Below are 15,526 nucleotides of genomic sequence, written 5' to 3'. Positions count from 1 at the left end.
ATTGTCTTTGATCCCAAGGATTGTGAGATCCTTAAAGGAGCATTACCCCTACAGTTAACACAAGGCGTGGTGTACAGTTGTGTTCAGTAGACACTGGTTGAGTGAAAACACCACAAAGACCAAAAATGCTTAGTGAGGGTCTTCTTTCTACTTCTCTCATCCATCCATATTACAGTGGTTACCATGGAGAATTTCTACCTTGATTAAGACTATTGGTAGATAGATAAGAATATATAAATGGCTGTGGGTTTAATGTGGTCAAGGCAGAACAGCTGGCTGGTAGGGACATGTGAGTCCCAAATTGGATGAGACGAGCTAAGCTGGGCAAGTCCCTCTACCTCACTCACATCTAGAAAGTGAAACAATCAGACCAGATGAGCGCAGAATACCTTCTGAGTGCAAAGGATGTGCGACTTGAAGTGCAGAGCAGGGAGCTAAGCTCAGGCTGCCCCTTCCCATGCAGATGGCCTGGCTCTGAACAAGGGTCCAAGGAATGGAGACGTGGAGGAGCTGGGTCACAAAGAACCCTCAAGGCTACCCTGCAGACCTGACACCGCAGCCTAAAGGCGGTGACACCACCGGAGATTTTAAAGATGGGTGGCAGCAAGGGCTCCCCCATGAGTTCTGCATGTTAGAGAATGGAAGCTGGACCTCTGTGACTGCCAGTGGAAGGGAGACTCTCCAGGGCCCATTACTGACCCCAGCTGTCCCCTTCCTCTTTCCTACCAGTGTCCCCTCCCAAAGACCTCATTGTGACAGAAGTGACAGAGGAGACTGTGAACCTGGCCTGGGAGAATGAGATGCGGGTCACAGAGTACCTCATCATGTACACGCCCACCCACGAGGACGGCCTGGAGATACAGTTCCGGGTCCCCGGGGACCAGACGTCCACCACCATCCAGGAGCTGGAGCCTGGCGTGGAGTACTTTATCCGAGTGTTCGCCATCCTGGAGAACAAGAGGAGCATTCCCGTCAGCGCAAGGGTGGCCACTTGTGAGTGAGCAGAACCGCCCTCGGCAGCCTCAACTGCCCTCCCCTTGCCCAGGGCATAACTTGTCACCTTGCCTTTGCCCCATAGCTCCATAGCTGTCCGTACAGTTACACCAATTAAGACCCTGGAATCCAATGAAGCCCCCTAAATATTTTCTTAAAGAAATTCCTCATTGCCCGGGCCAGTGTGGCTCAGTAGGTTGGGCATCATCCCATGCATCAAAAGGTTGCCAGTTTTGATTCCTGATCAGAACACATGCCAGGGTTTCAAGCTCAATCTCTGGTAGGAGGCGTGCAGGAGGCAGCCGATCAATGTTTTGCTCATATCAATGTTGTTCTCTCTCACCCTCTCCCTTCCTCTCTCTCTAAATTTCAATAAGAAATTCTTAAAAAACAACAAAAAAAGAAACTCCTCATACACTAACTCACAATAACCTTCTAAGATAGGAACTATTGTTAACCCATTTTACAGATGAGAAAACTGAGACTCCTAACGGTTGAGCATCTCATCCCAAATCACACAATTAATAAGTAGTGGAGATGGGATTTGAACCCTGGCAGTCCAGTTGCAGATTTATGCTCTTAACCACTCTATTCCATACTATATTCTTGTGAAACTCACTGTATATATATATATATATATATATATATATATATATATATATATATATATGTAGAAACACTAGAAGTTCAAGTTATTCCTTTAAGAATCCAACATCAGTATAATTTTCTTCCTACCTGAAAAGTAAGTTAGGCTAGAATGTGGTAATTTTATTTTATTTTTTGCTTAGTCATAACAACATTGACTGCCATATTAAACTTGTGCTACATGCCAGGAACCATGCCTAGCAGTCTACATGCAATATACCACTCAGTCCCAAAACATTCCCAAGGGGCATGTTCTTCTCCCAAGGGAAGAAACTGAGACTTGGGGCATTTTGTACAACTTTCCCATGTACACAACATGTGTAACTGCAGAGCTGAAATTCTAACCAAGTCTGTCTGATTCCAAAGCCTGTGCACGTATTAGGTTTAAGCACATGAAATTGCCCAGATTTAACCATATGGTTGGTCCTAACATTAATTTTCATGCTGCCGCGCAGTAGACAGCATCCCAGAAGAACCTTTAAGTAGACCCCAGCTCAGATGCTCAGCCCCTGACTAGGGCAGGCGCCCGCCCCTGGGTTCAGCAGAACAGGGCTTTGTGGCCTCCACCATACATGTCGCCATCCTTACCTCCTCTCCGTGCTCTTCCTGACAGACTTGCCTGCACCTGAAGGCCTCAAATTCAAGTCCATCAAGGAGACATCCGTGGAAGTGGAGTGGGATCCTCTGGACATCGCTTTCGAAACATGGGAGATCATCTTCCGGAATATGGTAGGGAGCTCAAAGCAGTGGGCGTGCAAGAGTCCAGGAGATGGTCAGAGGCCTCCGCAGACCTTCATATCAACTCTAGTTCTTTGGCTTCTGGTGGGGGACAGGGCTCCGATTGGCCCTTGTATGTTCCCGTACACATTATTTTTAAGGGATTTTAATAAGTCAGTAAGCATGGAACTTGGGACTGAGGGCCTAGACAAATAGAAGTTCAGTCATCTCTAAGTTTCAGATATTTCTCATTGAAGATCTCTCTTCAGAGGCAAAGGGAAGAAATGATCTCTGTTTCAAAATGCCTCTGAGCCTAAAGTACATGTGAGGTGGGGAAGTGGGTTCCTGAGTTCGAGCCCAGGTCCTGCCACTAACCATGTGACTAGGGGACACTCACCCATAGGAGCGAGGGTGCTGGCTTCTTATTTTTTCAAAGGAGTGAATAAGCCTGTGGATCCAGAATCGCTTTGGCTCTCACATTTTGCCCTTGACTTGAGTGTCAAAGAGGTGAGTAGAGAAGTTTATGAGAGAGAAACACACTTGAGAAATGTCTGCATCATTTCTGCATCCTCAGCATCTACCAAACAGATTCGACATCTAATAAGCGCTTAGGGAATAGAGGAAAGAATAAAAGAGGAATGAATGAAAGTGAAATGAATAATCACATAAATGAAGAGGCTGGCACCTCCTCTAGGCCTTATCAAGGGGCTCCTATCTTTCAGAATAAAGAAGACGAGGAAGAGATCACCAAAAGCCTGAGGAGGCCGGAGACCACATACCGGCAAACTGGCCTAGCCCCTGGACAGGAATATGAGATATCTCTGCACATCGTGAAAAACAATACTCGGGGCCCGGGCCTGAAGAGGGTGACAACCACCCGTGAGTATCGCCTTTGATATCGCTGACCCAATGACAAAGCTGACTGTAACTCATTGCATTTCTGGTCAATAGCATGCCTTCTTATATAGCACCTGAATCAATTAGCTTTTGCTACATAAAAAGCCCAAAACTGAGTGGCTTAAAACAATAAATCTGCACATTGGTGATTTAGGATTGGGCTCAACTGGGCCATTTTTCTGTTCTTGACTGGGCTCACTTATGCATCTTTGTGGGCTGGGGGCTGGTTGATCTAGAATGGCCTCAGCCTCGATGCCTTTCTGCTCCACTGGCCTCTCAGCCTCCTAGATGCTACCCTGGCCCTGCTCTGATAGCAGCTGACGTTAAATTGGCATTAATGTTACTTCTGCCTGAGCACATCGCAAGGCCAGTCCAGATATAAGGGATGGGGAAACGGATCTATTTCTTGGGGAGCTTCAACATCACATGCCAACGTGGCGTGGATGCCAGGTAATTGAGACCACTGCCACATGATCTACCACATCATCTCATTTAATATTAGCACCAGGCCTGTGAAAGAGGTAGGGCAAATACCGTATTTTCTGGCGTGTAAGACGACTGGGCGTATAGAAGATTTTCCTGGGTTAAAAAGTCGTCTTACATGCCGGAAAATAACGGTATTAATGTTATTATTTTTTAAGAGTAGAAACTGAGGCTTAGAGAAAGACACACCGCTGCTGGAGTGTCTGAGCCTGTTGGCCCAGCCGAGGGTCGCAGGGACCGAGTGGCGAGGCTGGATCTGCCCCCTCCGGTGGAGGATCCAGCCTCGCCGCTCCACTGCTGCTGGAGTGTCCGGGCCTGTCAGCCTGGCCGGGGGCCGCGGGAGCCCAGCGGTGAGGCTAGATCCGCCGCTGTTGTAGTTTCTGGGCCTGTCAGCCCCTCCATGAGGCTGGATTCTGCGTCCAGGGGGCACACGCATTGTCCCCTCAGGAGTTCGGCGGGGAGACCAGGAATTTGATCACTTGCTATGATGTGTGCTGACCACCAGGGAGCAGCGCAGAATGAAGGAAGACCCCAGCCAGCAGCCAGCAGCCGGGGAAGGCAGGCCCCAGCCAGCAGCTGGCAGCTAGCAGCTGTGGAAGGGAGGCCCCAGCCCTGATCATCCCTGATCGCTGGCCAGGCCTAGGGACCCTACCCGTGCACGAATTTCGTGCACTGGGCCTCTAGTGATAATAATAAGAGAACCACCACCTGTGATGTAGCTGCCAGGTTGTAGGCTCCCTACCAGATGCTCTGCAAACATTGCCTCCTTTACTTCTTTTTAAAATATATTTGTATTGATTTCAAAGAGGAAGGGAGAGGGAGAGAGAGACACACACATCAATGATGAGAGAGAATCATTGATCGGCTGCCTCCAGCATGCCCCACACTGGGGATTAAGCCTGCAACCCAGGTATGTGCCCTGACCTGGGCATGTGAATCGAGCCAGTGATGCCCTGGTTCACAGGTTGACACAACCACTGAGCCATGCTGGCCGGACTGTCTCCTTTCAAAAAAAGCAACAAACCCTACAAGGTAGTATCAGCCCTACTTATAGCTTGTTGAATAGGACATTGAAGATCAGAAACATAAAATAAGGTCCAGGGGTCAATATTACACTGATATATGCATACGTAGATGGGATGGCTGCCTCTCTCTGCTCAGCGCCTGGCACTGTCCACTCTCTGAAACAGCTCTGTCGCTCTGTCCTCTGCCCGTCACAGGCTTGGACGCTCCCAGCCAGATTGAGGTGAAAGACGTCACGGACACCACTGCGCTGGTCACCTGGTTCAAGCCTCTGGCTGAGATCGACAGCATCGAGCTCTCCTATGGGATCAAAGACGCGCCGGGCGACCGCACCACCATCGACCTCACGCACGATGAGAACCAGTACTCCATCGGGAACCTGAAGCCAGACACCGAGTACGAGGTGTCCCTCATCTCCCGCCGGGGCGACATGTCCAGCAACCCTGCCAAAGAGACCTTCACAACAGGTAACGGGCCTTCCCCGGAAATGGCACCAGCAAGGGAAGGATTGCGAGACTTCCATCCACTCTTCCCTGGGGTACCTTCCAGGCTCCTTTGACAGCAGGAAAACAAAAAGGGAATTTCCATTCCTTTAAATTTTATTTTCAAATATTGTACTGTTTAATTTTTCAAAGAAAAAAAATTCCCAAATAACCTTCCAAAATAAAAAGTATATACATATTGGCATACATAGAATGAACTAGTCTGACACACTCAGACACAAGTCCTAGTAAAAAAATTTTAAATAAAATGTTATTAAATATAGTGTGTAGAAAACATGAATGACAAAGATGCCTCCTAATGTCTTAGCCTATGACATTTTTTTAAAAGTACCAGAGTGTCATCAGTCATTTGATAAATATTTTTTTCAGAGCTCAGTAAGCACTATATGAGTTATTAGAAATACAGTGATGAGCCCGGCCGGCGTGGCTTAGTGGTTGAGTGAACCAGGTGGTCTCAGTTCGATTCCTGGGCAGGGCACGTATCTGGGTTGTGGGCTTAATCCCCAGTAGTAGTCATGCAGACGGCAGCTGATCAGTGATTCTCTCTCATTATTGATGTTTCTAGCTCTGTCTCCCTCTCCCTTCCTCTCTGAAATCAATAAAAATGTATTTAATTTAAAAAAAAGAAATACAGTGGTGAGCACAACAGGCCAGTTCATATACTTATAGAGCTTATTTGTAAGTTTCTGTGTAGTTTTTTGTGTTTTTTTTTTTTTTAAGCACAAAATCTGAGGAAAATGTGAATGACTGAAGTATCACACACGTTAATAATGGGGAAGGTGCCAAATATGTCGAATTTGTTTAGACCTGTGCGTCAGCTATTGAGATGGGGATGGGGCAAGTTTGTCATTTTCCTCCAATGGCAGGAACCTTTCATATCTCAGCTTGAGTTGTGGGACCGCCACTCTCTTGGTGCCTGATGTTTTCCATACAAATGTCCCTTCCTCTCCCAAACAGGCCTGGATGCTCCCAGGAATCTTCGCCGCATCTCCCAGACAGACAACAGCGTCACCTTGGAATGGAAGAACGGCAAGGCGGCCATCGACAGCTACAGAATTAAGTACGCACCCATCTCCGGAGGTGACCACGCCGAGGTAGAGGTCCCAAGGAGCCAACAAGCCACAACCAAGACCACACTCACAGGTGAGCTCCACATCCCAGACCCAGCCGCCCTGGGGACATGGCCCCACTTGGCAACCCTCCAGAGAGAGAACACGTGCAGTTCCCAGCAATCCCTCACAGGGATGTCAGTGAGTCAGTCTGAAGAACATTCCAGACACTGAAAAGCACTAGCGTCTGGGGACAGCTCAGGGCCGTTTTTAAGATCTTCTGAAAGTCTTTCTGATTTGAAACTGAATTTCCACCTGCACGCTCTCTCTTAGGTCTGAGGCCAGGAACTGAATATGGGATTGGTGTGTCTGCTGTGAAGGGAGACATGGAGAGCATTCCGGCCACCATCAACGCGGCCACAGGTGAGGCACCTGGACTCTCTCCCAGCCCCCACCCCAGGCGGGCTCTCACAGACACAGGGTTAAGGAGGCAGAAAACCTGCTTTAAAAGAAACAGTAGGCCCTGCTGGTGTGGCTCAGTGGTTGAGCATCAATCTATGAACGAGGAGGTCACGGTTTGATTCCCAATCAGGGCACATGCCAGGGCTGTGGGCTCGATCCCCAGTAGGGGGCATGCAGGAGGCAGCTGATCAATGATTCTCTCTCATCATTGATGTTTCTGTCTCTCTCTCCTCTCTGAAATCAATAAAAATAAAACAATTTTAAGAAGAAACAGAAAGGAGCCCCTACGGTCATCTAGCCGATGTCCCATTAGAAAGTCACTTGAGCACACCACATCCAAATGATTCCCACGCTGCTCTCAGGACAGAAGGGAACAGCGGCTTTCTTCTTAGGAAATATTGGAACCAGACTTTATCAGAAATCTACAAACTTTTAAAGTTTGTAACCAATTCCAGGGTTGTTTTTCTGTATCACTGACTGATTAAAACACATCTGGGGGATTTCTCTTAATACACACTTAATGTGTATACTCTGCTCACATAAATTACAAGTGGCCAGAACACAGGTTGAGTCAGACTTTGCTCTCACCCATGCATCCTGAAGTGCCAACCTCTGGGTGAGGATGGTGAGGGGCTCCCTGATTTGAAGCCATTGATTCTTCAATTTTTTTTTCTGGGAATGTTGTAAAAGAGAAACCCCTTTTCTCTCTCCCTCCGCCAGCCTCCTCCTGACCTCCCCTCTGAAGGAAAGGGAGGCTGGAGAGCAGAGGTCATGCTTCATTGAACCCCTCATTATGCAAGAGCCAGTACATATTCTGTTTGATCTTTTTCTTTTAAGGTAATTGTAGATTCACATGCTGTTGAAATAATACAGAGACAGTCCCCTAAACCCCTCACCCAGGTTCCCCCAATGGTAACAACTGTTTAATTATAGAGCAATATCACAACTAAGAAACTGACATTGATACAAATCTGCCAACTTTATTCAGATGCACTCATCTCTGTCAGTGTATTTCGTTGTACAGTTTTATCACATGTAAACTTTGAACCCTTCACTACAGTCAAAACACAGAGTAGTTCCATCACTGGGATCTCTCTTCCGTTTCTATACCACGACACCTCCCTGTCCCAAACCCTTGGCAATCATCTCGATGATTTTGTCATTTCAAGAATCTATACATATAAAAGCCTAAGCGACCGTTATGACCAAATGACCACAACAACCAGTCGACCAGTCGCTATGACGCGCACTGACCACCAGGGGGCAGATGCTCAACACAGGAGCTGCCCCCTGGTGGTCAGTGCACTCCCACAGCCAACCTCCCACAGCCCCTGCACCCCCACCTCACCAGCCGGACCTGATCAGCCCCAATGGGGTCTGGGCGAAACGCCCCGATAGGCCCCAATGGCAGGCCAGGCTGAGGGACCCTACCCCTGCACTGGGCCTCTAGTGCTACATAAAAGGCATCATATAGTATGCAACCTTTAGAGATTGGCTTTGTCACTCACTCAGCATAATTCTCTTGAGATCCATCCAAATTGTTTCTTGGATCAATAGTGAGTTCTTTTTAAATTCTGTTAATTGAGTAGCATTTTGTGGTATGGGTATGCCACTATGTTCCTTTCAGTCTTCCAAAAACCCGGCTAGGTAATTTACAGTGGCATCTACAAGGTGAAAACTGAGGCCCAGTTAGGAGATTCTCCTAAAGCCCCCGTGCTTGATAGTGGACCTGGGGCTGCAGCCCGGAGCCAGCTGCCTTTCAGTCCCAGAAGCAGCCTGCCTCCTAGCCTGAGGAGTGTTCATCTCTGTGTTTTCCTCAGATATGGACGCCCCCAAGGACCTTTGGGTGTCTGAAACTGCAGAGACCACCCTGACCCTGCTCTGGAGGTCACCGTTGGCCAAGTTTGACCATTACCGCCTCAACTACAGCCTTGCCTCGGGCCAGCCAATGGAAGTGCAGCTACCCAGAGACACTACCTCCTACGTCCTGAGAGGCCTGGAACCAGGGCAGGAATATGCCATCCTCCTGAGAGCGGAGAAGGGCAGGCATAAGAGCAAGGCCGCGCGGGTAAAGGCATCCACAGGTGAGGTCAGCCCCCGAGCTCCCTGCAGACACTGTTAACTGAGGTTTGCAGACCCAGCAGCCAGGCTGCCTTCACACGAGAACACCCAGTGGGAAGTCCTGCTACTCTCTCCACACAGGAAGCCTCTAAATGCCACTTTGAAAGAGCAACTTACTAACCTTTCCCTCTTGACAACTGAGTCAGCAGTTTCCTTGCTGGGTGATCAATAGTGGTTTTCAACTATTTCCTCCCAGGAGAACTTAAAGCATCAGGATTTGTGTTTGTCTTTGGTTCTTTTCTTTCTTTTAATTTTGCGTTCAAATTGTTTATTGTCCCCGCCTCCTTTAGCCTAACAATTAACTTACATTTAATTTTATTTCTCTTCAAGATGACCAGGATGTTGGTAATAACTCTTTGGTTATTTCTCCTTCAGTGTTTCTATTCCAGGTTTTTGCTTTCCTCTAAGGTTACCTGAAAAGTTGCACATGGTCCTTGGAGCCTTCTTTGAAAGTACCCTCCTCGTTTTCTATTTCCTCTTAGTCATTAAGAGTGAACTTCACCTTCCCATGGCTGCTGATCTTGACCTCCAGTGTCCCTGCCAGCCCTGTGATTCTGTTCTTTGAACCTGCTGCCACATTTCCTCATAGGCTAAAACGAAAAAAAAAAAAATCAGTTCTTCCTATATGAAAAATATACACATATAATTTTGGCCCCCAAATATAAAAGATTATAATGGAAAATGTTAATTCTTCAGGATTTGACAAGTAATAGTCTTTAGTTTCAATTTAACTAGTAAGTATTGAGAACCCACTGAATACACTTTAGTGTGCTAGTATTTGAAGGGCAAGTGGGTCATGTACTTAGTATTGTCACTTTGGCTCAGGTGCTCCTACTCACAGACCGTGGGGAAGACTAGATATTCAGAGTATTAGATGGAACTCAACCAAGGACAGGGAATGATTGGGAGAATCAGGAGCAGCCAGAGTGTCATGACAGATATGTTATTCCAGCTGAATCTCTATAAACAGAAAAGAGGTTGTAATGATGGACAAATATGGAAATGCCTTTGAGTCTTTGTCATGTCTGAATACTTTCACCAGCATATAACATAAATCTCAAATAACAGTCACTTGGAACCTGCTTTCCTCTCTCATAAAGTGAATCTGAGGCTAGGTGATTCAGGGATAGCATAGCAGATCCAAATTATCAGTGACTCAGGCTCCTTCTCGCTTTCTGTTCCACTCTTCTTGGCTTCCGTTCTCAAAGTCACCTCCATGTCACAACACGGCTGCTGCAGTACAGCCCTCACACCTGTGTTCTAGGCAGCATAACAGAGGGGGAAAAAGAACCAAAAAGAGAGCCTACTAGATGAGTCTTTCTGGAAACCTCCCTAATGCCTTCTACTCACATTTCATCCGTTGTTCCTGGCTATAAGTTAGATCTAGGAAAGACTAAGTAGTCTCTGGCTGAGCATGTTGCTGCCACATAAAAGTGGTTGTCTGTAAGGAGAGAGAAGAGGCATCTGGTATACCACAGCAGCCTGTTCAGAGACTGAAGTGAGCCCCGGAAGTCAGTTCCACTGACTCTGAGCAACTGCTTCCCACCAGCTCTGAGCTGATCATCGGGGTGCTCTGGAGAGGAAGCCTAATCACAGACGAAGGCGGGCAGGACAGAATCAGGAAGGAATAAATCGATGGTAGAGATTTGAACATGGCAGCTTGATATAAGGTATCAAGGGATAAAGAATTTGAAAAACAAAAAAGAGGGAATTCATCCTCTTCCTTTTTCTCCCACTCCCTCCCCTCTCTCTCTCTTTCTCTCTCTTCGCTTTTCCCTGAGTTTGACAAATGCTGTACCAAAGAGAGTTTCATAGCTCCATCCAATCATATTAGCCTCTGGCTATAGCCACGTTATCCCCGATCTCCAGGAGGGAAGCCCAGGCCTGGTAGCACAGAGAGAGGCGAGCTTTCAAGTGAACCACAGGCTGGGGTTACTTTGTGTCTGACTGAAAGCCCTGTTTTGGCATCCCAAAGGCTCATGATTTCATTTCCCAGGCATGCCTCCTTAACACTGTTTCAAAGAAATCATTTGTATATTTAAGGACATTGTTCATTATAAGAAAAATGTGCAAAGTCCCTTTTATTGGTTCTTTGCTCACTGTCTCCATAATATATCTCTCTATAGCTTTCTCCATAGAACTATTTTATTTTATTAAAATTCCTTCTCTTGAATTCTGTCTTCCCAAGTCTCTTACATTTACTACAGTCAATAATATACAAGTGTGCTCTGTGCTAAGTTCTGGGGATGTTAGATCAATTAAGACAGGTCTGTGCTCCGAGGAATTCACTACCTAGTAAACAAGAAAGCATGATACTCCACTTCCTGGAATTGGGGGTGCAGAGCAGGCAGCCGGAGTACAGAATGACTTTAAGCATCAGGAAAGATTTAAAAATAAAATAAATAAAATAGGAGGAAGCTGTTGGACAGACACCTAGAGACAAACAGGACTGTGTTGTGGAATATGTAAAGAAACAGAAGTCCAGGCACTTAGCCTTGGTAAGCACATAGAAAGAAAAAAAATACGAAGTGGAAGCTCTTGGATAGACATACCATGTGGCTACAAGTCTTGACATGTCAAAGGGCTGTAGATTCAAACCTCAGAAGAAAGGGACTTCTAGTTTTGCATCACTAGATTCTCAAAAGCAGAAGTCTGCAAAGAGCCACTCATCATCTGTGGGTTTCACAGAGCAGATGTGGAATTGGCTGCCCCAAAGCATTTTTCCCAAGGAATTCCAGGGCTCTCGCCATGGAATTGAGCCAAAGGGCAAGCCTTTTCCTTGAAGCGGCACCCAACTAAAAGTATGCACAACCTAGCTGCCCATCACACCTAAAATAAAATCCAAAGACCCTACCACAGGCTGCACGGCCCTGCAGAATCTGGCCCATCCCATCTCTCTGACTTCCTTCCACCCTTGTCCTCATACTCATTTCACCATGGCCACCTTGGCCTTCTCACCGTTCTTTAAGCAGACCAAGCCTGTTCCTACCTCAGGGCCTTTACACAAGCTATTCCTGCTGCCAGGGAACCACTTTTCTCTTAGTTCTTCCCAGGGCCTCTTCCTCATTGCATTCAACTTGCGTGTTATTCAAAAGCCTTTTCTGGCCACCAATATAAAATGGTGCCCCCATCCTGGTTTACCCCTCTGTGCTGCTCCAAACTTCCTCATGACACTTATCCGGCCTGATATTATTCAGTAGTTAATTTATTTATCCATGGCCTACCTCCTACTGCCAACCAAAATGGAAGTACTCTGCCTCTACCCAGCGCTGCATCCCCAGGGCCTTGAACACAGCCAAGCACAAGATGTGTGCTTTATGAGCACTGCGGACCTCAGTTGTTACAGAGGCAGCATTTCCATCGTATCCTCTGGCCTCCCCACCTCTAAACTAGCAGCCCAAATTCTCTCTCAAGGATTAAGGAGAAGGAAAGGGAAGCCATTCCCCTGGAAGGTCTCAGTTAAGCTTAATCTGGATAGAAAAGGAAGGGAGGAAGGGAGGGAGAGAGAAAAGGAGGGTACTATGCCTGTTAGCATTGAAAAAAATGAGTGCATATCAGGCATATCCTTCCCAGCCCTCCTCTCTGCATTTGACCCTGATAACCTCAGGGGAACCCTGCTTGGAGTGGAGGCCAGGAATTTTCTGTGAGCAATAAGGGACATAAAGCCTGGAGAATACGTAGAAACACAAAGCCACTGAAGCATCTTTCCATACCAGTGTTGGGGAGGGAGACGTTCCCTCTTAGTTCTTCTGGCTGGTGGAATAATTAAAATGACAGAAAACAGATTAACAGGTGACAATCACCAAATTTATGTATGTTCCAAATGGTTACTGGGCCCAAGAACAAGTTGGCAGTAGAGGCTTATATGCCATCTTAAGCTAAAAAGAAAGGAGGGGTAGTGATTTGGGCCTTGAAAGGGGAGAAAGTTCACATGGAGATGCAGAAGCAAATATTGAGTAAAGGAGTGTTTGCTGGGCCACCTTGAACAATGGGACACACAAAGGACTTCGATCAAAGGGGCCTTGCTATGTTCCTCCTTGTCTATCACACCTAGTTCATATTAAACTGTGGTCATTTATGATGATAGCTCCCTTCCTGGAGAAAGTCCTCTATCTACTTTTCTTAAGCAGCTAGAGGTCAAAGGTTCTTCTAGAATCTTTAGTTTTTTAAAAATAACCATCTTAGAATAATAAATTTTCCAAAGAGGCATATTTTAAGGCAGCAAGTTGCCCCACAGTACCATCTACAAGATGTTGGGAATCTAAAGATTTAAAGTTGGCAGAGCCAGAAATTCCTCTGGGCCAGCTGGTCAACCCACCATCAGCACAGAAGGGGATTTGGAAATCCTAATTTCCCAGGCCCACTGACATTTTTCAGAGGGTAGATGCCAGTGCACAGCTGTAAGAAAAAGACAACAGCCTTTTCATAAAGAAATGCCAAGAAATTGAGTGTGGAACTATACAACGAAAACCCTGGGCTTCTGAGGAAATAAGCCCACAGTGTGTCATTTACTAGTGAAATGTAGAGTCTGCATTTATTATGGGATGCCACTTGGTCCCCACCTCGACTTTTGTCTGCAGAATTATTATTAATATTATTCTCTTTTTATCATTCTTATCCCTCTTCATTTATCTACTGATTTTACTCATGGAAGTTATACTTGTGACTTATCTGACTAGCATTTGTTTAGTGAAGGGTCAGGTGGGGTGCCAAGAGCACCCAGATACAGTCACAGCATTGCTCACTAAGTATAAACCGATGCTCTTTCTTGATTGACCAACCCCCCAAAAAACAAAAAATGGAAGAATAGACAAAAATTATGGTGGCAGTACCATTACCATGATTACTATTTACCGAGCAACATAACATTATGTGAAAGTTAATCTTTCAGCTGAATGAGCAGCTGAAGCAGATTGTACAAGAGTGTGTCAGTGGCATATGAAAACCTGATTCAAGGAGAAAAGATGGTTATCAGGAAGAGACATTTTCCATTGTGGGTCTCCTTGCATCTCTCCATTAATCTTTATTGCAACAATTTAATAGATAACCAATAATTACCTCCTCCCTGTCCAGTGAGGTGACTCTCAGATCTCTCACAACCTGGTACCTGGTATTTCTTTCATGGAAAGAAAGATGTTTTATGGCAGAATGCAAGAGAGAGCTTTAAAAGCTAGCAAGGAAAGACAGTGACTTAATTCACATTAAGGGGGGAATTGTCAGTGTCACCTAAGTTGTTGAGCAGCCGTTTTGATAGCAGGAGGGGAAAAAGAAGAAAATGGGTTAAGAGGGGAGTTTATGAGCCAGAGGATCATTTTCTGTAACCTTGCTGTTTTGCTTAGCCTGGATTTGTACCATGTCTCTTTAAGCAAGAGGACTGCTGGAGTACTTGACAGGAACATGCTCCCGAGTGCCTACCTCCCAAGGTCAAGGAGACCATTGTTATAACTAGACCACTGCTCCTGGCTCACAAGGCCTGTGAGTTTAAGGATGGCTGACTCTCCTTTTCTTTTGCCCAAACTGAATACATCACTTTGAGTTCAGGGTCCAATCTTTCTCATCGAGGCCGTGTGTGTGTGGTTAGAACTGCTATGAGGCTTTGGGTATGCACTTCAGGACACGAACTTGGATTAAATGAGTCCATAGAATGTAGTTCAAGATCAGGTGTCCTAAATATTTTTTGAAATGGGCCAGATAATTTCAGGCCATACAGTTTCTGTCACAACTGCTCAGCTGTGTTTTTAGGGCTCACAAGCAGCCATGCAGAAATGAGAGCATGGCTATGTTCCGACACAATCTATTTTCTTACATCATGAAGTATTATTCTTGTTTCGCTTGTTTTCCCAACCATTTAAAATGATAAAAACTACTGTTGGCTTGCTCATTACCAAAATAGGCATCAGACCAGACTTGACCCTCGGATGGCAGTTTACAGACCCCTTTCCTATATCAGCAAGATTTGCAGGAGTGTAAGCTTTGCCAATGAGAATTAGAACATTCTCCTAAGGTTGAAAAGTCTGAATTAAAAAGATTCTTGAAAAGATGCATTTTCTCCTCTGAAAGCCTATCTTCCATCCAATTGCAGCTAAGATTTTCAAGTTAGAAGCCTGCTTTCATGGACATGCAGAGCTCATTTGAAATTAGCAACCAGTATGAGACATAAATAGAGAGGGAAAACATTCTTTTAAATAAACTCAAAGCAGTTCTTACTCTGTTGTTTACAGGATCCATTTCCAGAGACAGTCCTTTCTTCCCAGGTCACGCAAGGTCCATGTGAGCTCAGCCATGGGCATGTTATCACCTTGAAGGCATATTTAGACAAGAGCGATTTTACTGTGTGTTCAGATGAATGACGATGGCACATTCCACAGGGCCTCAGTCTGTCTTTCTATCCAGTAAGGGACAGTTTTGCAAAGACTTGCCGCTTGGCTCAATTCAGCCTCACTCATACTGTGTTAATGTACCTCTCATCTTCCTGAAGTGGTTTATGTAAACTGATTAGAGCCCCAGAAACTTGATAAAAATTCCAACACAAAGTGACAATAATGTAGAGGAGATGAAGGAAGCAGGAAAAGGAAGGAAATCTAAAAGGAGCCAATTTTCTCAAAATACAGAAGGCTGGACCAAGAATCCGAG

At 45.8% G+C, this 15,526-nt stretch overlaps 1 protein-coding gene across 4 annotated transcripts in view; it reads left to right on the top strand.

Moving 5' to 3' along the window:
- Window positions 1-15,526, top strand: part of TNC (tenascin C) — an 86,925-nt gene that overhangs the window by 31,931 nt on the left and 39,468 nt on the right. For all 4 annotated transcript variants that reach the window (XM_079790357.1, XM_079790358.1, XM_079790359.1 and 1 more), the window contains exons 4-10: window positions 730-993; window positions 2,252-2,367; window positions 3,078-3,234; window positions 4,956-5,225; window positions 6,219-6,404; window positions 6,644-6,733; window positions 8,593-8,856. In XM_079790357.1, coding sequence (XP_079646483.1) covers window positions 730-993; window positions 2,252-2,367; window positions 3,078-3,234; window positions 4,956-5,225; window positions 6,219-6,404; window positions 6,644-6,733; window positions 8,593-8,856 — 1,347 coding nt within the window. The remainder of the gene's footprint in view (window positions 1-729; window positions 994-2,251; window positions 2,368-3,077; window positions 3,235-4,955; window positions 5,226-6,218; window positions 6,405-6,643; window positions 6,734-8,592; window positions 8,857-15,526) is intronic.

The sequence above is a fragment of the Cnephaeus nilssonii genome (genome assembly GCF_951640355.1).
Source record: "Cnephaeus nilssonii genome assembly, chromosome: 14".
Taxonomy (NCBI): Eukaryota; Metazoa; Chordata; class Mammalia; order Chiroptera; family Vespertilionidae; genus Cnephaeus; species Cnephaeus nilssonii.
This window is presented reverse-complemented; position numbering and strand designations above follow the sequence as displayed.